This window comes from Hyperolius riggenbachi, chromosome 10 (genome assembly GCF_040937935.1).
Source record: "Hyperolius riggenbachi isolate aHypRig1 chromosome 10, aHypRig1.pri, whole genome shotgun sequence".
NCBI classification, from domain to species: Eukaryota; Metazoa; Chordata; class Amphibia; order Anura; family Hyperoliidae; genus Hyperolius; species Hyperolius riggenbachi.
In genome coordinates this window covers 228,613,193-228,633,185 of record NC_090655.1, presented here as the reverse complement: position 1 = coordinate 228,633,185, position 19,993 = coordinate 228,613,193, and the positions used below count along the sequence as shown (strand labels likewise).

At 44.1% G+C, this 19,993-nt stretch overlaps 1 protein-coding gene across 1 annotated transcript; it reads right to left on the bottom strand.

The window, feature by feature from the left end:
* Positions 1-2,605: 2,605 nt before the first annotated feature.
* LOC137534708 (zinc finger protein 260-like) lies at positions 2,606-18,098 on the bottom strand. The gene is made up of 5 exons (XM_068256326.1): positions 17,929-18,098; positions 13,150-13,269; positions 11,454-11,588; positions 7,981-8,206; positions 2,606-6,526 (listed from the first exon to the last, which is right to left on the bottom strand). The coding sequence occupies exons 1-5, from the start codon at positions 18,040-18,042 to the stop codon at positions 5,352-5,354; spliced, it is 1,770 nt and encodes a 589-aa protein (XP_068112427.1). The 5' UTR covers positions 18,043-18,098; the 3' UTR covers positions 2,606-5,351.
* Between the last annotated feature and the right edge of the window lie 1,895 nt (positions 18,099-19,993).

The following is a 19,993-nucleotide window of genomic DNA, read 5'->3' as shown; positions in this document are numbered from 1 at the left end:
TCGGCGTCTCTGGAGGAGCCTAGCTCGTCCAGAATGCCAAGTGGGTTAGAGCAGGAGTGTTTCAACAGCAACTGGTCTGAGTGTATTAAGTGATAAAGATGCTTATCCTGCAAAACGTTTTCTGCTGTTATGATTTGAGTTATCAGATACTTAAAGCCGAATATAACCCAGCATTTCATCTTTGCTCTAAAACATTATTTACAGCATATTATATGCAACCAGCATTTTTTTTTTATTAGACCAGCATTCGAAGGGTTACACACAGAGCTTGAAAGTTAAGTGCAGTGAAATGTGGACACATCCGAAGTTGTAGATTACTTAAATGTGTCAAGTGAGGAATGTGACATTTTCTGACTGTGGAGAAGCAGCTCCACACAGAGGTCTGGTGCACACTAGAGGAATTTTTCTGAGCGTTTTGAGTTTTTAAATATGCTGCTAATGTTATCCTATGTGTCTGTGCACACTGGAGCAATGAGGTTTTGTAAAAAACCCATAGCATTACATTGGGAAGAGCTTTTGAAATCTCTAAAAGCTCTTCCCAATGTAATGCTATGTTTTTTTTTTTTACAAAACCTCATTGCTCCAGTGTGCACAGACACATAGGATAACATTAGAAGCAGATTTAAAAACTCAAAACGCTCAGAAAAACTCCTCTGGTGTGCACCAGGCCAGACAGAGTCAAAGCATGTCAGCCTTCAATACATAATGAATAAAACCAGTTATTAATAAAATGCAAAGTCAGCTCACAAAGCAAAAAAACTGTACTTTTGGGAACCTATAACTTCTAAAAGAATAATACTACTTATGCACAAATGCAAATATGATAACCGTATGGCATATAAAAAGTAGGAAAACATGTTTTTATTGAATATTATGTCAGGGTTTTAAACCGCTTTAAGCAGCACTGGCCCTTTAGGAGTTAGTGCCAAACAGTTGCATGCTGGGGGTTCTTTTTATCTATAATATATTTATTCCCTTTATTTCCCTGCCAGCTGCTTATCTGAAACACGATCCCCTGCTCACTTGTGTTTACAAGCAAGGCTGAGGCTCAGTGATTGGAGGAGAAAAGAAAAAAAGTAAAGGGCAGAAATTACATCAGGAATGTAGCCTAAACTATGGGCAAAAAACATGGCCCACACCAGGAACAGAATTCTCTTCATTTACTATATAAAATTCACTGAAATCAAAACGTGGACAGTACAATACATGTGTTATGTAAGTAGATCAAGTATTTATCTACTTATATATGTTTTTTTTCCCTGCCATAGTATGGCTAATTTTACTGCTTTAACGGACATCCGAGGTGAAAATAAACGAATTACATAAACAATTGTATCTGTCCTCCTCCATCTAAAAATAACATTTTTAGTTATTCCAGTTTTATTTTATATTTAAATCGACTTTTTATGTTTTTACTGTATCATGGCCTCTTCTCAATGACACATTCACTGATGTATGCCAGAGCTAAAATCTATGAGCTATTGATCCTTTTTATCTCTTTTCTGCTCTCAGAAGCTATTTACAGTCAGAAAAGTGTTTTATGGCTGCAATTCCTTATCAGTGAGGGTTACCCTATAGTCCACTTGGACAGAAACGGTCACTTGCATACCTGATTTTTAACTCTTTCAGGCAGAGAAAGAAAAAAAGGAACACAGTATAGTTGTGTGCGTGCTTGGCACTGTACATAAACATGTCTATCTCATCATGTCACATCGGATGTCTTTTAAGGTGGCCATAGACTTGACGATTCTACTCATCAATATCAGGCAAATTCACTGTGATCACTGTGATCTAATCTGTTAGAAATCGGTGCTGAAAATGATGCCTGATTGATCAATTTTCATCCAAAAGCGGAAAATGCTGCTTGATGGGCAGTGGATTGGGAGTGTCGAGTGTGTCACTAACATTCATTCATGTCATCGATTTGGTGACAAGTGATGCAGAGTGTTGTCAACAGAGCTAACTCTCACCTTTCTGGCCAGCGAGCCTCCTCTTGTGTCTGCTGTCTTTTCTCTGTATTTCAGCACTCCTCCCTGTATCTTCTCAACCTGTTTTATGTGACAAAAGCTGGAGGCCAAACACTTAGAGGCCCGGCTCTGCTGCCAACACCAGGGGTGAGGATAGATGGGTGAGAGATGAGTGAGACCTGGGTGACCCAGCAGGCGGCAGTACCACAGATCAGAGAGCGATCTATCTGATGGTCGATCTGGTGGCCATCTATAAATGTATGGCCATCTTTAGTCCGGTCACTACTGAACCATCACAACGGCCAAAATGTCTTTTAAGGTTTTACCGTGGTGTCCCCACTGCAAACCTCCTGCAACACTTCTGTTCCTTGAGGCATAACTACAACCCCTGCGGTGTGGAGAACAGGACATGAGGGACAACAATACAGCTTAGACAAGAGTTCTGGAGAAATTCACCCATTTCCTGTCAGGACAGATGGGATCACGACAGCAATGTAGGCACAAAAGAAGGTTGCATCCCCTTTTCACACTATCCAAACTTAATTCATATATTAGCTTGAGATGGGATGTAGCTGTTGGGAGATAAAGTATGTCACCAAAAGGAATTTATGAGGCACATAAAGAACAAGGACATAAAGTTAAGGAACTGAAAACCATTTTATTGACACAGGAAGCAGAACACTTACTTACAGTATATCGTATATACACAATGCAAGTTCCAATAAAACAATAAGGAAATGTTGTGTATGATCCTACTATCCAAGTAGTGCACCAACATACTGACAATAAGAATATGGAGGCTGGAACCGGAGCCAATACTGCAGACTTGCCTGACAAGGTGGAGACTCTACACTTCCCCCGATCTTATTATTTAATTTAAAAAAATAAATAGAATTGTATTAAAAAGATTGGCCCACCCCCAAAAAGTGGAACTAAACTCACAGCATGTTGACCTTTATGGGCAAAAAATGGTCTTCATTACAATTTATGGAAATTCTGGAGAGGTAAGGGTGAATTACCCTATTGTTGAGAAAATCCACTCAGTTCAGATCTATTAATGAATACAAAAACACATACAGAAGGAATTCTGAGCTGTCCCTAGCCAGATTGCAGCAATATTCATCTCTAATGATGCCCATAGATTACTCGACTTGGCAGTCGATGGACCATACGATTCGGATTGTCTGGAGTGTGCTGGCTGATGGGAGTATAATATAACAAACATAGTGCAAAGTGGTATGGGCGGAGCTGCAAGTGTTGGTGACGGCAGTGCAGTGCAAGCTGCTTGTAAGGCAGATCTTCAGGCGCAGAATCCTGCCGGAGTAATTCAGCTTAATTCTGGTTGAATTTCAATCAAAATAATGGTGAAAACATTTAGGGGCCTATTTATAAATATAATGAATCAGCTGATGGCCAGAAAACTGCGTTCAGCAAGATCAGCGTTCACCAAGATCACCATTACGGATTTCCAAGTAACGCTTAACAATTTGAACATAGAGAATGTTATTCCAAACAGGCCTCTTAGGTAAAATGATGCACTGTAAATATAACACTGCAGAAGCTGACCGCACCACTTGCTTGTATACAAGTGGGTAAGCTAAGTCCCAAGCTACATAAGCAAGCAGCATCATTATCACCAGATACAATTGTCAGGGGTCCCAGGTGTGCAGTATGTTCTGCTCCATGGAGACGAAAGCGAGCGCCCCAATGAGAGAGATGTCTGGATCAGATTATTCAAAAAGGAGAACCAGTAAAACAAACGGGGATCCAGCAGTTAAGCACAATATCATACCAGGATGTGCCACATGCATAGCAAAGGGCAGCTTCATTTATATAAATAAATAAGGATACCTTACATTCTACAAGTGTAGTGAGTCACACTTATTGTCTCTATGTATTGGGGGGGGGGAGGGGTTAAAGGAAGCTGTTAGTGTTTGGCGCCAGGAAGTAGATAACATTAGGGATGGAAGTTATGTTAGGTGTCAGGTAGGGCATAATGTCGGGGCAGGTTAGGGTTAAAATGACCATACATACACTAAATGATTCTCACCTACGATCAAACCTGCCAAAAATCAATGCTGCCCAATTGTAATTTCAAACCAATGTCACTAGAAGATTTTGCTATTTTGCTTGAAAGGGGACGGGCCAGGGGTGCGGCAGTAGTTCGACGGCAGGCTGACAGAACCCTCATCCCTCCCCTCCCCCCTCGGGTCTCTCCTAAAGTTTTAATAGTGGTCCCACGGAGGCCTGTTGTGACGCGGAGAACTCACACACTAACCTGTCCTGCTGGGACACTCTGTACTGTATCCTTCCGTCTCCATGACCCGGAATTGTGTTTTGAGAGTATGTATACCCTGCCGGGTCACAGAGAACATGTGGCGGGAGGGTGTAATGCAGACAGAAAGAAATGGAGGGTGTGCTATGTCCAAAGTGTGCTGTGAGCCATCTGCAGGGTGGGAGTAGATCTAGGGGCCCATCAGCCAGTCTTGGTCTGTGGCGGTTCTACAGCTTGTTTAATAGAATTCAAGCTAAAATCTATTCAGAGTATATTTGCAGTGTGTGGCTGAAATAGATTCCTTTCCAATTAGATTTTGAGTGATAGAGGGATCTATCTTTTGGGCATGTCAGAGTGGACATCTGCCAGTGTATAGCCAACTTTTGGTGTCAGGAAGGGCATTATATCAGTGGGCAGATTAAAGTTAATAATATTAGCAGGGGAGGGTTAGGCATCAGGAGGAAAAAACACATTAGGGAAATAGATTAGGTGTCAGGAAAGTGTGTCAGCTGTCAGAAAGGTGTCTAGCTTAGGGTAAGGTTGAAGGAAGGTGATAACATTATAATTAATCCCAAAAAATAAAAGATCGAAATGTATTAATGCATTATAATAATAATGATCAAATGATTCTTCAGATAAAACTCTTGTCCAGCAATTCTAATCACACGACCAAAAGCAACTGACTTAAGAGAGCAAGTTTCTGGCTCTGAGGTTGGGACTGCTGCTTTGACAGAATTATCCTGCAGTTCAGATTGCAAGGGGGAGGGCACAGACTAAATCTTTCTGAGAAGATTGCAGCTTACAAGACTCACAGTCTGTGATACAGGATGTGGCCGGTTTTTGGGTTCCTGACATTAAAAGTGATATATCTGAAATTAGCTAATCGATGAGCTGCAGGTAAGACACAAACAAGTACTGCACAGGACTAGGGGAAGATTTTTTTAAGAAAAATATTAAACTCCATTTTTATTATACTACGAAGGAAGCCACAGGAGGAGAGGGAAGAGTCTGAGTTGGGTAGCAAAAGGAAGCAGGAATGGAGTGTACAGGATCTCACCCCTCACTTATCAGTGAATTCTCTGGTGCACAAAGTCTCATCTCAGAATAAATTATGTTCCACATTCTTGACCTAATAAAGTTCCTCTGTGTGATTTTTTCTCATGAGAAAGAAGGCTTTCTTTCCTAGTAAAGCATTTCTCGCACTCTGAACAGGAAAATGGGCGTTCCCCTGTATGGCTTCTCATGTGTCTGAGGAGGTCGCCTTTGTGAATGAAACATTTCGGGCACTCCGAACAGGAAAAAGGTCGCTCGCCTGTGTGACTCCTCTGGTGTATGATGAGCTGACAATTCTGTGAGAAACCTTTGCCACACTCCGGACATGAAAAAGGATGCTGGCCGGTGTGCATTCTCTCATGTCTGAGAAGATCTCCCTTGTGAATGAACCCTTTCCCGCACTCTGAACAAGAAAAAGGCCGCTCTCCTGTATGGCTTTTCTGGTGTATGATGAGCTTGCCTTTCTGTGAGAAAGCTTTCCCACACTCAGCACATGAAAAAGGACGCTCGCCTGTGTGAGTAATTTTATGAACAATGAGCGTTTCTTTCCGGGTAAAACACTTCCCACACTCTGAACAGGAATAAGGGTGCTCACCGGTGTGACTTCTCTGGTGTCTAAGGAGGTCTCCTTTGTGGATGAAACCTTTCCCGCACTCTGAACATGCAAATGGACGCTCGCCAGTGTGACTTCTCTGGTGTATGATGAGTTTACCTCTCCGTGAAAAGCCTTTCCCACACTGGGGGCATATAAAAGGCATTTCCCCCCTGTGCGACTGCTGGTGCATGACAAGCTCGGACTGCTGAGTGAAGCACTTCTGGCACTCTGGACAGGAAAAAATAGTTCCTTCTAAGTGAGCTCTCTCATGCACATCACGAAGAGACTGGCTTCTAAAGCACTTACCACATGCAGAGCATGAATATGTCTTATCGCTCCCATCTCTAGCGCTACGGGGTTTCTCAGGGAAGAACTCCAGAGAATGAAATGGATCATGCAATCTCTCCTCACTGTGAAATCTCGGATCGATATTAAGGATAAAAGGATGTGATGGATCAGAGGATTCCTCAGGGTCGGAGGCTGATACTGAAGTATCCATATGGTAGAGTCTGTGATTTATATATTGATTAATGGGGTGTTCACTGGTAGAATACTGTGCCAGGCCATTTTCCTCTGCAGCATCGTTGGAAGACAAATTAAGATGTTCCTCTGAAATGTCCCCATCATATTTCCCATCTGTTGAGATATACAGGGAGCATGAAATAAAAAGAGTACAGGCAGCTGTCCTTCCTGTTTCACAATAAGTAGCCATGTATTGTTGGTAATATGATGTTATACTGAGGAATGGAGATGGGCCTTTCATATGGTGTACAGTATCTGCTCCTCATTTGTTGGGTACATGATGTTATACTGAGGAATGGAGATGGACCTTTCATATGGTTTATAGTATCTCCTCCCCATTTGTTGGGAACTGATGTTATACTGAGGAATGGAGATGGGCCTTTCATATGGTGCACAGCAGTGTTCCCCAACCCTGTCCTCAAGGCCCACCAACACTGCATGTTTTGTATAAATCCACAAAGGTAGTAAATCAGCTCCACCGAGACACTAATTACCCCATTTGTGACTGTGTGTGGTTTCCTGTAAAACATGTACTGTTGGTGGGCCTTGAGGACAGGGTTGGGGAACTCTGCAGTGCACCATATGAAAGGTCCATCTTCATTCCTCAGTATAACATCATAGCACCAACAAATGAGGAGGAGATACTGTACACCATATGAAAGGTCCATCTCTATTCCTCAGTATAACATCATAGCACCAACAAATGAGGAGGAGATACTGTACACCATATGAAAGGTCCAGCTCCATTCCTCAGTATAACATCATAGCACCAACAAATGAGGAGGAGATACTGTACACCATATGAAAGGTCCATCTCTATTCCTCAGTATAACATCATAGTACCAACACATGAGGAGGAGATAATGTACACTATCTCCTGATTTGTTGGAGACATGATGTTATACTGAGGAATGAAGATGGACCTTTCATATTATGTACAGTATCTCCTCCTCCAAGAAAACAATAGGTGGTGGAGGCAGTACAGCGATATTTTTATCACCAGCAATGAGAATTTTCACAAAAAGTTTAATTTCAGTTTCAATATGTGGCATATGATATATAAAACTATAATGAAATATAATTAAAATCTCATCAATCTCATAAAATCTCATCAATTAAGGATAAATTGTCAATAGGTTTAGACTCTTAAGGTCCGTACACACGCCAGACTGCAGGCAATGACGGGTCCGTCGTCACCTCCCGCTGGGTGGGCGTTCCAGCGACAGTCTGGCGTGTGTACAGTCTGTCTGCAGACTGATACGGCTGTTTCCGAGTGATCCGCCTGGCGGATCGCTCAGAAACAGCCGTATCAGTCCGCCGACAGACTATACACACGCCGGACTGTCTGCTGAAAACCCGCCCAGCGGGAGGTTGCCTGCAGTCTGGCGTGTGTACGGACCTTTAATCTTGCTATAATTAAGACAACTTTTTTCAGTTAAAGATAGTCTAACTACACTATGTGTAGCTTAATGTAACATGCACCTGTGTATGATGCAGCCTCATCCTTTTGGATCATATAAAAACACCCATGCCTCTTTTTTAGCTGTTCACTCATGCGTCTTTTTTACCTGTTCTGATATCTGGAGAAAAGTATTCCTCTTTAATTGTAGTCAAGATCTGTTCAAACCCCTCCTCTGAAGACTGCTGATCAACCGTCACATATGTCTCTTCTTCTTCATCTTCCTCCTCTTCAGCTGTACCAATCATATCTCTCTCCTCCATAGACTGCTGATCACCCACTGCATGTGTATCCTCTTCTTTGATCTCAACTTTCACAACAATCTCCTCCTCATCCTAAACCCAAGAAATAATAGAGAATAAGATATTCGATACATCTGAGCAGTTGGACAGTGTGCTTGCTAACAGTATAAGAGTAGAATACCTTCTATTTTAAGAAGGCAAACTGTTGTTTTGCATAACATTTTAGTAAGAAGGCACACTCCTAGGAGTTCTGGTTCACCATGAGCCTGCTGGGCAATCTGTAACTCTGGGTGTTTCAAGTCCTACTCCAAAGAGCCACATTAATCCATGCCATGCACTGATGAGGATCAACAAATCCGAAACAGTCTGTATGCATGTTGGATTATTGTGGCTCTGTACAATTACCAAGCTGACACATCATTGCATTCCAGCAGTAATGGAGGTGTGGTTAGCTTACAGGGACGACAAGAGATGATTTGCATATTCAGCAGTGATGCATCATGGGAGACATCATATGCGCACTCCAACATGAATTATGGCAAATACCTTCTGTTTTAAGAAGGCAAACTTCTGTTTTGCATAACATTTCAGTAAGAGGAGAGCTTTTTGGTCCATTGTAGCCCCTTACACACTCCTAGGAGTTTTGGTTCACCATGAGCTAACTGGGCAATCTGTAACTCTGGGTATAAGAGTAGGAATCCTTGGACTAAACTGCTTAATTAATGCTCCAGGGTGGCCTACTGAGCATACCTTAACTGTCTGCAGCTCTCAAGCACCTTGAGCCCGACAGGAGAAAAGCACTATACAGATGTTAGGATTTCTTGTGAACTCTAATCAACCAACACTGATAAAAACATTTCATCTCATATCATAGATTGATGCTTCGTTAGAGTTCTAGAACCTCAGCTCCAGATACCTGATAATGGTGTGGGATGGTGTGGTCTTTCTGTGTATGATCGTGTGGGTTTCTGTAACTCAATATACTAGCTTAGTGAAATGCCCCCTATACAATGTGACCCATTGGCATTCCTCTTTGACTACAGTGTACATTATCCTCTACCTATAATATGCATTCGTGAATCATAAGGGTGAGTCGAGTCCTGGATCCTGTAGGCCAAACTCTTTTAAAAAGTCATGTGGCTGGATAGTGTACTGGTTAAGGGCTCTGCCTTTAACATGGGAGACCAGGGTTCGAATCAGGGCATTGATCAGTACCTATTCAGTAATGAGTCCTTAGGCAAGACTCTCTAACACTGCAGGGTGGTCTCTTCTGCATGCCCTTAAAGAGGAACTGTAACGACAAAACGGCCCCTGGGGGGTACTCACCTCGGGTGGGGGAAGCCTCAGGATCCTAATGAGGCTTCCCACGCCGTCCTGCGTCCCTCGGGGGTCTCGCTGTAGCCCTCCGTGCAGCGGTGACGCAATATTTACCTTCCTGGCTCCTGCGCAGGCGCTCTGATGCCTCTCGGCGCCGAAGTAGGCGGAAATACCCGATCGCCGTCGGGTCTGCTCTACTGCGCAGGCGCAAGTTTCCGGCGCCTGCGCAGTAGAGCGGACCCGACGGAGATCGGGTATTTCCGTCTATTTCCGTGCCGAAAGTCGCCACAGCGCCCCCGCTGGAGCCAGCAAAGGTAAATATTGAACTGACAGTCGGCACAGTCGCCGGCTGTTCGGAGGGCTGCGGCGAGACCCCCGTGGGACAGAGGACGGCGTGGGAAGCCTCATTAGGATCCGGAGGCTTCCCCCACCCGAGGTGAGTACCCCCCAGGGGAGGTTTTTGTTGTTACAGAGTCTCTTTAAGTGGCAGCAGCCCTCAAGTGCTTTTGAGTCCAACAGGAAAAAAGCATTAGGGCTATTATTATTTCTAATACTTAAAAGAAAAAGCAACTGTAACTACAACTACAGCCAGATAGGCCAACAGACTTTGGGCATCTTTTGCCACATGCCCAACTTGTTGCTGTATGCTCCATCCCCTATTGCCTGATGAAGCAGGGCCACAACCACGATACACGTTGCCTTGACCCTTTGGAGTGTATATATAAATAAATTTGCTTGTTGATATAATATCAACCGTTTTTTAAAGAAAACCTGTAACGAAAAAAAAACCTCCCCTGGGGGGTACTCACCTCGGGTGGGGGAAGCCTCCGGATCCTATTGAGGCTCCCCAATCCTCCTCGGGCACACGGCGGCGGCGATAAAGCTCCCCGAACAGTGGGATGTAAGTATTTACCTTCCTGGCTCCAGCGCAGGCGTAGTATCGAGTATAGGCGGAAATAGCCTGCGCAGTAGAGCGGACCCGACAGAGATAGGCTAGAGCCAGGAAAGGTAACTAAATCAGCGGTTGTCAGGCTTGTCGAGGGAGGATTCCGGGCCACTTTGGCGGAGCCAGCGCTGGACTGCCTTCAGCTACAGGGGAAGGGAAAGCCTCATTGGGACCCTGAGGCTTCCCCCTCCCGAGGTGAGTACCCCCCAGGGGAACTATTTTTTGTTACAGGTCCTCTTTAAGACCACCACTGCCTCTGTTCACTTCAACATATTTCAAACAAATGTGATGTTTGAACAGACAGACACATATACCATTTATTTCTAAAAAAAAGGCATCTTTGTTTGTATTTGGGTCAACAAAAGATCACAGAAAACACACACACACACCTTTGCTAGATGTTCAGCCACTGCACAGCAGGTGCCTAGGGCCCATTCAGTGTCAGGGGGCCCAGCTGCCACTTTCTCTGACCCTTCTCCCATCTTACATTACCAAAAGGACCATAAGGAGGAGCCACAGCTACTGCCTTGCTTAGGGCCTCATTGCATATGAATCTATCTCTGCTTCCCCCTTCTTACTTGACAGGAAGGGGTGACGGGTTATTTGTGTTCTCGGTTGATAAATTAGGTCAAAGCACCTTCTCGATACCACAGCCCCCATGGGGAGAATTCTGCTTGCTTCACAATAGGCATCATGCTGACGACACTGCACACAATTGGGGAAAACACAGAACGTGTGCAAAAAAATGTCAGCCTAGAGCAGTGATGGCTAACCTTGGCACTCCAGTTGTGACAAAACTACAAATCCCATCATGCCTCTGCCTCCCTGGGTTATGCTTAGAGCTGTAAGAGTATTGCAATGCCTCATGGGACTTGTAGTTCCACCACAGCTGGAGTGCCAAGATTAGCCATCACTGGCCTAGAGCGTCTCAAGTCTGAGCTGCAGAAAAAGGCTTCTAAGAGGCTCCTGACCTGGAACTGTAACAGTGATTCATCAGATGTTACCCCAACAGGGAGATACTGCACAGGTCTAAGGAAATGTGTATAATAATGTACCAGAATGCCCAGCTATACTCACCTCTCCTGACAGCAGCTCAGTGATCCTCCTGGTGACTTCTAGAATCTTCTTTTTGTTATTTCGCTCAGGTGTCAGGGAGTGAGATGGAGGGACTGTGATGGTGACTTGACCACCAGCCTTCACTGGAGGAACCCTCTGTGAAGAAGACCAAGTAATGTTACATGAATCTCCCAGAATCCTCCTAACCTCTCTAGTCAGGTCTGTCATGTGACCCTCTATAATCCTCTTCTTTTCTCCATACAGCCCTGTGTTTTATTAAAGGAAACCTGAAGTGAGAGGAATATAGAGGCTGCCATCTTTTTTCCCTTATAATCAATGCCAGTTGCCAGGCTGTTAAGGTGGCCATACATCTAGCAATTTGGCTATACAATCAACCATTCGATTCGTTTTATAGAATTGAGAAGGAATCGAGTGTGTTCCAGAATTCCCAATCGATGAAAAGTGGCTGATTTCATGTCGAATCGACCAGCTTAGTCGATGGAGCAGGATGCAAGATATTGGTCGATCGCACAGGAATCGGCTACTATTCACATGTCATTCAATCGACTCTGAATCAATTTTTTGCATTCAGAGCATGGAAACAAAACATCAGTCAGATCTGTGAAGGTGATTGGTGACGGTGAATTGCATAACATATAGCTTGTAGTGTGTGGGCCACTGGTCGATCGACTTTCAATAAACCATACTGAAGTCAACTCCTTAATAAAGTTGATCGCTTTGCCGATTGAATCAGAATGGCTATAGTATGGCTACCTTTATGCTGAGCTTTTGGCTTTAGTTGTTTTTAAGTCACACATCTGCAGGCTTATTAAGGGCTAGTGTCTTGTAATATTAGCGGCAGAGCCTCAGAACAGAAGTCAGGCAATTGGCAGCATGGTTTATTAGAGAAAGAAGATGGCAGCCTCCATATACCACTCACTTCAGATTCCCTTTAACAGAGATAAGAGTGCTGTCATGTGACCGTCCCAGGATCTTCTTCACCTCTCCAGTCAGTTCTGTGTTTTATTAAAGGACCACTATCCCAAAAATTGTATTAAATGTAAAATATACATAAACACATACAACTAGGAAGTACTTTCTCCCAGAGTAAAATGAGCCATAAATTACTGTTCTCGCATGTTGCTGTTACTTACAGTAGGTAGTAAAAATCTGACAGAACTGACAGATTTTGGACTAGCCCATCTTCTTATGAGGGATCCTTTATTTTACAAGCACTTAGTTAATGGCAGTTGCTCAGTCCAACTGCTAAAATGGTGTGCAACAGGTGGGGGAAGCCTGCATGTTTGTATAGATCCCTTCCATGGAATGCTTTGGTGACAAATAAACAAAATGATAAAAATTCCCCAAAAGGAGATGGGCTAGTCCAAAACCTGTCAGTTCTGTCCGATTTCTACTACCTACTGTAAGTGACAGCAACATAGGAAAAAAGTAATTTATGGCTCATTTTATTGTGGAAGCAACATGCTTATTATTTATGTGTGTTTACATGTATTTAGAATTCTACAATTGTTCATGATAGTGGTACTTTAATAAAGATAAGGTTGATATACCATCTCCCAGAATCCTCCTCACCTCTCCAGTCAGGTCAGTGTTTATTAATAAAGATAAAGTTGATATCATCCCCTCTCCAGTCAGGTCAGTGTTTTATTGAAAAAGATAAGAGTAATATCATGTGACCTCCCAGAATCCTCCTCACCTCTCCAATCAGCAGGTAAATAATCTCCAGGGTGAGGTTTAGTATTCTTTTAGTTATGAGATTCCAGTCCTCATCCATCCTTGCAAATGTTGTCATGTGATCTACACAGGTAGATGCTCTCTGTACAGAGATAATAAAGGAGAATTATTAGGGCTGCAGGACTCTACACTATATTAGAATGGGGAGATACTACTTATGTTGAAACCTCAGCATTTTAGAGGTTGCATGTTATACTGTGCAGATGTCATCTTTTAGGATAGCTAAAGCAGTAACTATCTTTGCCTCGTTTCTCAAACATTGCTCCATAATTGGTTGACACAAGGCAGTATAATCGGTATGCAAGAAGTAGGGCAGCCTTTAAGAAAGAGAGTCCCATGGTCAAATTCCGGGGACAATAGAATGTTATTTCCCAACCCCCCAAAAATAAGTGGTGCTCTCAGATTCTCAATGTGGTACTCTTTGGGAACCTCAACAGAGAGGGATGTTAAATCCCCACACCCCAGGCATACATCCAAATATACAGCCTGATAGTTAAGCAATCAGAGTAACAAAATGTTAATATTTAGGTTTCCAAGGACAAAAAAAAACAACTTTGGTTATATGACCTGTAGCAGCCTAGCTAGACTGAAATAAGGCAGGCTCTGTGGGTGGGACTACTGCTTGGCTTGAATTATCATGTTTGCCCATCCCTCTTCCAGGACATCTCCCTAATTTCCAGAAATCATCTCCACCAGTCTCTGCTCTGCACATGTAGCTTCCAATCCTCCACAATGGTCCCGCCCTCACACTCTTAGGCCACATACACACATCAGACCATAGTCTTTTAAAAATGAAAGATCACAGACCAATCTTACCACCCTTCATGTAGTAGGAGAGCCATACTCTACACAGTCTATTCTATGGAGCTAAACTCCCCATCAGATAGAAATCTTTGCAAGATGCTGCACACACAGATGCTGTACAGACACAAAAGATCAGTATCTGCAAAAGATCTGTTCCTGCCAAAAATCCATTCCTGCAAATTGCAATGATAGTCTATGAGATCTGCAGATAATCATACACACCTTGTTTAACAGACATTCATCTGCAGATCAGATCCACCAGGATGGATTTTCAGATCTGCAGATGATTGCTTGATCTGCAGATGAATGTCAGTTAAATCATGTGTGTATGATGATCTGCAGATCTCATAGACTATCATTGCAATTTGCAGGAATGGATTTTTGGCAGGAACAGATCTTTTGCAGATACTGATCTTTTGTGTCTGTACAGCATCTGTGTGTGTAGCATCTTGCAAAGATTTTTTTCTGATAGGGAGTTCAGCTCCATAGAAAAGACTGTGTAGAGTATGGCTCTCATACTAAATGAAGGGTGGTAAGATTGGTCTGTGATCTTTCATTTTCCAAAGACTATGGTCTGATGTGTGTATGAGCCTTTACACCCAAGACTTCTCACAGACTGCAACCTTTATTTGAATCTCTCTGCTAACCCATGATAATTACTGCTCTAAGACTTGAAATCTTCAAGGGCTCCTTTAGAACAGTTTTCTATCCAAATAGAGAGAAATCACAACACACCAGGCCTCCAATACCAAACTGATCTTGATGTGAAAATAAACTTATGAGCTAATAAATTGTATAGATGACAAACAGAACTTCTAAAGATGTATGGGCAAATCATCGAAAACACAGATCTCTGATCAGAGAGATTTTCTGTTGGCTGCACATACGTTTCAAGCGATTCCCAATTAATTTCAGCATGAAATCTCTCTGGAATCTGCCTTACATAGTTACATAGTTATTTGGGTTGAAAAAAAGACATACGACCATCGAGTTCAACCAGAAAATAAAGTACAACACCAGCCTGCTCCCTCACATATCTCTGTTGATCCAGAGGAAGGCAAAAAAACCCCACAAGGCATGGTCCAATTAGCCCCAAAAGGGAAAATTCCTTCCAGACTCCAGATGGCAATCAGATAAAATCCCTGGGTCAACACCACTGGGCATTACCTAGTAATTATAGCCATGGAAGTCTTTCATCGCAAGGAAAGCATCTAAGCCCCCTTTAAATGCAGATATAGAATTTGCCATAACTACTTCCCATGGCAATGCATTCCACATCTTAATTACTCTTACTGTAAACAACCCTTGGTACTTATCCGTTAGCCGGGCGCATCCGGCAGGTGGCGACAAAACTCCACCAGAGTTACATCTTTCCCTACTATCCATGTCGGCCTGGAGGGGGAATAGTAATTAGCGCCACCTGCCGGATGCGCCCGGCTAATGGATAAGTACCCAACCCTTTCCTAAATAAAATGTCTAAGGGTCCATTTCCACTTGTGCGGGACACGTCAGCGAGACGCCCGCCGGCACTGAGCGGGTGTGCGAGATCGCAGGCGAATCCCATCAGCCGTGCCATGCACGGCTATGGGATTCGCTGCCTCCCAAGCGAATTCTGCGGGGAGTTCTGGCCGAATCGCTACCACAAGCGACTCGACCAGCGGCACCATAGTCCCCTATGGCAGAGTTTCCCAGCGCGATTTGCCTGTGGGGAAATTCTGCGGATTCGCGGCGGTTTCCGCTATAGTGAAAGCGGGCCCTAAAATGTTTTTCCTTGTGTTGCGGCACCTGCCGCTGTCTCCCCAAATGTTATGTGGTGACTCCCAGTCTGGTACGCTGCTTCTCCTGAGCTCCGTTGTCACACGCAGTCACCACGTCGTGGCATGTACAGCACGTGGCATGAGTGTGACCTCACACACACACGCCTGGCAGCGCTCAGGAGAAGCAGCGGACGAGACCGGGAGTCACTAGAGCTGGAGCAGGTGAGAACACAATGCACGGTCATCAGGTGGGAGGAAGGGGCATTTGGGGGGACAGTGACTGGGGGTCCATTGCGGTCATTGTATTTTGCACGCTGTTACCGCCATGCATCAAATCGGCCATGACAGACCGAGATCTTTGCAGCATGTTTGATTGATACATTCAACCGATTTCACGCCGATCGTCCATGCTTGTTGCAGCACCGATTTCCATCCAATTCAATACAATTAACGGATAGTATGGTCAATCAGGGCACAACATCGCTAGATGTATGGCCAGCTTTATACTGCAGGATGAAATTGTAAAATTAACATTGTATTAGGTTACAACATATGACTTTATGACTTATTGTATACTGCTATGTCAAAATATTACTGTTTGACTGTTATTTTTTGAAAAATTCTTAATAAAAATTATTGAAACTAAAAAAAAAACAAAACATTGTATTAGGTTTAATTATCTTTTCTAACATGTTAAACACAGTTTTGACAAAAACATGAATATTACCTAAAGCAATTTTTTTTATTTTAACAAAAATAACAAAAACTGCTTTAGGTAGTATTGATAATGACTCAAGGATTTAAAATGTAAATCCAGGCTTCATACAGAAGTGCATCAAAACCACTGTGATCCCACTTGAACCTATGTTAAAGAGTAACTGTCAGGCTGCAGAAGCTAATTTAAACCTCTATTCTCCTGTGTTAAACAGTTTAGAAGGAAGCCCAAAAGCCATTAGTGAAGATAAAAATCTCAGTTACCTTTGATGTGTGCTTATCTTAAAGGCTGTTATAGACCCATAAGGACGCAAGCCGCATACTAAACTGCAAAGCATTCTGGGGCCCTCCCCTCGGCTGCTAATGAGACGTTACAGCAGCTTCTAATCAGTCCAGCGCGTAGCACTGATAAATCTCGGGGCAGAGTACACTGCAGGAGTCAGCTATTGTTCCTAGCCACATGGCTCATTAATATTCACTGCACACTGTGTTATTTAGTACCAGCTTTTCTGTGATCAGGAAGCAGGCAGGACATGACGACACATTTGACAGAAAAACATGGAGCCTGCCATGAGCTGTCAGGAGCATCTATCTCTGCATATACTATATACAAATTCTGTGAAATCCAAACGTGGACAGTGAAATGCATATGTAATGTAAGTACAGCCAATCTTTAGCTACTGATATATGTGTTTATTTTCTCTGAGACCTTATACCTAACAGCTCCTCTTTAAAACTATCTATATATGGTAGGGCCCGTTTCCACTATCGCGGTTTCCGCCGCGATTCCGCAGAGTTCCCCCGCACATGAATCACATGGGAAAACTCTGCCCTAGGGGATGACGGCGCCGCGGCGGAATCGCTTGGGGGAGCGATTCGGCCGGGACCCCCCGCAGAATTCGCGGCAGAGGCTGTGAATCCCATAGCCGTGCATGGCACGGCTCATGGTATTCGCCTGCGATCCCACCCACCCGCTCAGTGCTGGCGTGCGTCTGCAAGACGCACGCCGCACTAGTGGAAAGGAGCCCTCGATATTAACAAGCTGTCAGATCATTGCATTCCAGCGGTTCTGGAGTTGTGTTTAGCTATCAGGGACAACAATGGGATGATTTGCATATTCAGTAGTGGGACACTCACTCCATCCAGAATGATCACAAATACCTTCTGTTTTGCTACAGCAACTTTTAGTATTTTGACAAAAAGTGTGTTTTCTAATATACTCCCCAACATTGAACTACACCTTGTGTACATTGTCAGTCCCTCCTATATTGTTTTACGATCAGAATACAGAACGCATAGAGTGCATTATCAAGCCGTGCCCCTCTGTGTGCTGTGCCTCTGCTGCCTTTATTATCAATTACTGATTAACAAGGTCACATGACTTCCCTCCCCCTGCCAGGTGACAGCGACCCCATTCCCCCTACTTGTCACCCCCTGTGCACAGAATAGTAAGAAGACATCATTACCTCCTCCGCACTGCGCAGGGTGCTGCCTGTCTCTCTCCATCCAACACTCACCACATCATCAAAATTAGTCTCCTTATCCTCCTCCTCTTCCGGGCTATAACAAAATGGTCGCATACTTTCTACTGCTCATTACAAGCACTGCGGAGGCAGTTGGTTAATAAATGTTTACTACTCAGTACTATTACCGGTACTTTATTCGAAGGACTTCCAGCGAAATAAACGACAGAACTATGTGCTAGTCAAGACGAATATGGACTACAAGAAAATGGCCGCCGCTTTCCTACACTGAGGAATCGGACACTTTCGACTCGGGCGGGGGAGCTCGTGTGCTGTATGTGGATCAGTGTCTGCCGATGCTGCAGGTGTATTGCGAAATGTGGTCAATTAATGGAGGAGCTTTATTTAATTCAATTGTATAACAACCAATCACCCTGTGGACACACAGAATTAAAGATAGAGGGGGGGGGGGGGGGGGGGACCAGCTTATGGCAGCCATAGCTATTAACCTATCGACATACTGACAAAAAATGTGTGCAGGTAATTAATGAAACCTGTCATGGAACAAAATGAGGTGCCAACTAAGCTATAGTATCCACCAGAACGATTAGGGATTTTATCATATACATAATATCATAAATGGCCCCACACACTGAAAAGCCTTAGTAAAAAATAGGAGGCAGCTGCATGTGATGACTTCCCCAAGTCAAAAAAGGAGCATCAATAACCCTCCCAACTCTTTAGGATGGAAAAGAGGGAAATCTTCAAATGCAAAGCTGTTTACACAATGTTCCCTGGCCCTGACACAGTCCCAGTTATCAATCCATTAATCACGACAAGACAAAGAACATCCTGTCTTGTCAGTTCTAGGTGGACTCAAAGCTGCAGCAATTAGGGTGTGCTCAGTAGGAAGTAGCAGTGTTAGGGAGTCTTTCCCAAGGCCTCCTTACTGAATAGGTGCTGGCTTACTGAACAGAAAGAGTTGAGATTCAAAAAAATAATTATAGCCATGGATGTCTTTCAACGCAAGGAAAGCAGCTAAACCCAGTTTAAATGCAGATATAGAATTTGCCATAACTACTTCCTGTGGCAATGCATTCCACATCTTAACCTCTTGACGACCAGCTAACGCCGATTGGCGTAAACTGGTCGTCTGCGGGTTTCCATGGAAACGGCCTTTCCATGTCCGTTCACGGAGGCTGTCTCCGTGAACAGCCGGAGAGCCGCCGATCGCGGCTCGCCAGCAAAATGTAAACACGCGGGGAAGAAATCCCCGCTGTTTACATCATACGACGCCGCTGTAAGGCAGATTGGCGATCCCCGGCCTCTGATTGGCCGGGGATCGCCATCATTTGATAGGCTGAAGCCTATCCTACAATGCGCAGGACGGATATCCGTGGGAGGGAGGGGAACGGAGCGCCGAAAACGCTGCGGAGGGGGGCTTTGAAGAGCCCCCCCACGCAAAGCGCAGAGAGCCGGCGGCAATCAGACCCCCCCCAGCAGGACATAACCCCTAGTGGGGGGGAAAAAGTGGGTAAGTCTGATCGCCCTGGCTAAAACCTGATCTGTGCTGCGGGCTGGAGAGCCTACGCAGCACAGATCAGACCAAAATCCACTGGTCGGCAAGTGGTTAATCACTCTTACTGTAAAGAACCCTTTCCTAAATAAATGGCTAAAACGTTTTTCCTCCATGCGCAGATCATGTCCTCTGGTCCTTTGTGAAATTCGCCTCGGCCATAGGAAGTGAGTATCATTTCCTGCTTTGCCGGCTGCCAGATAGGAGTTACAGCGTACTAACGCAGTAATCCCCGAAGAATGCTGTCGGCAGTGGGGCCGCCAGGCTTCCGCCAACATTCAGAGTGAAACTGGCCTGAATTTGCCAGAGACTAATACTGCACTTTGGAAGCCCGATCGATTTACGTTCAGACTGGCATCAATCTGGCGTGCTCGAAAAGGCTCGGTTAGATGTGTGGCAGTAGCGGCTTCTTGATTCCCTTTGTGTAATGCGTACCCACAAAACGCACAAAATGAAAGTCAATGGGAACGCAATGGTATGCGTTTTTCATGC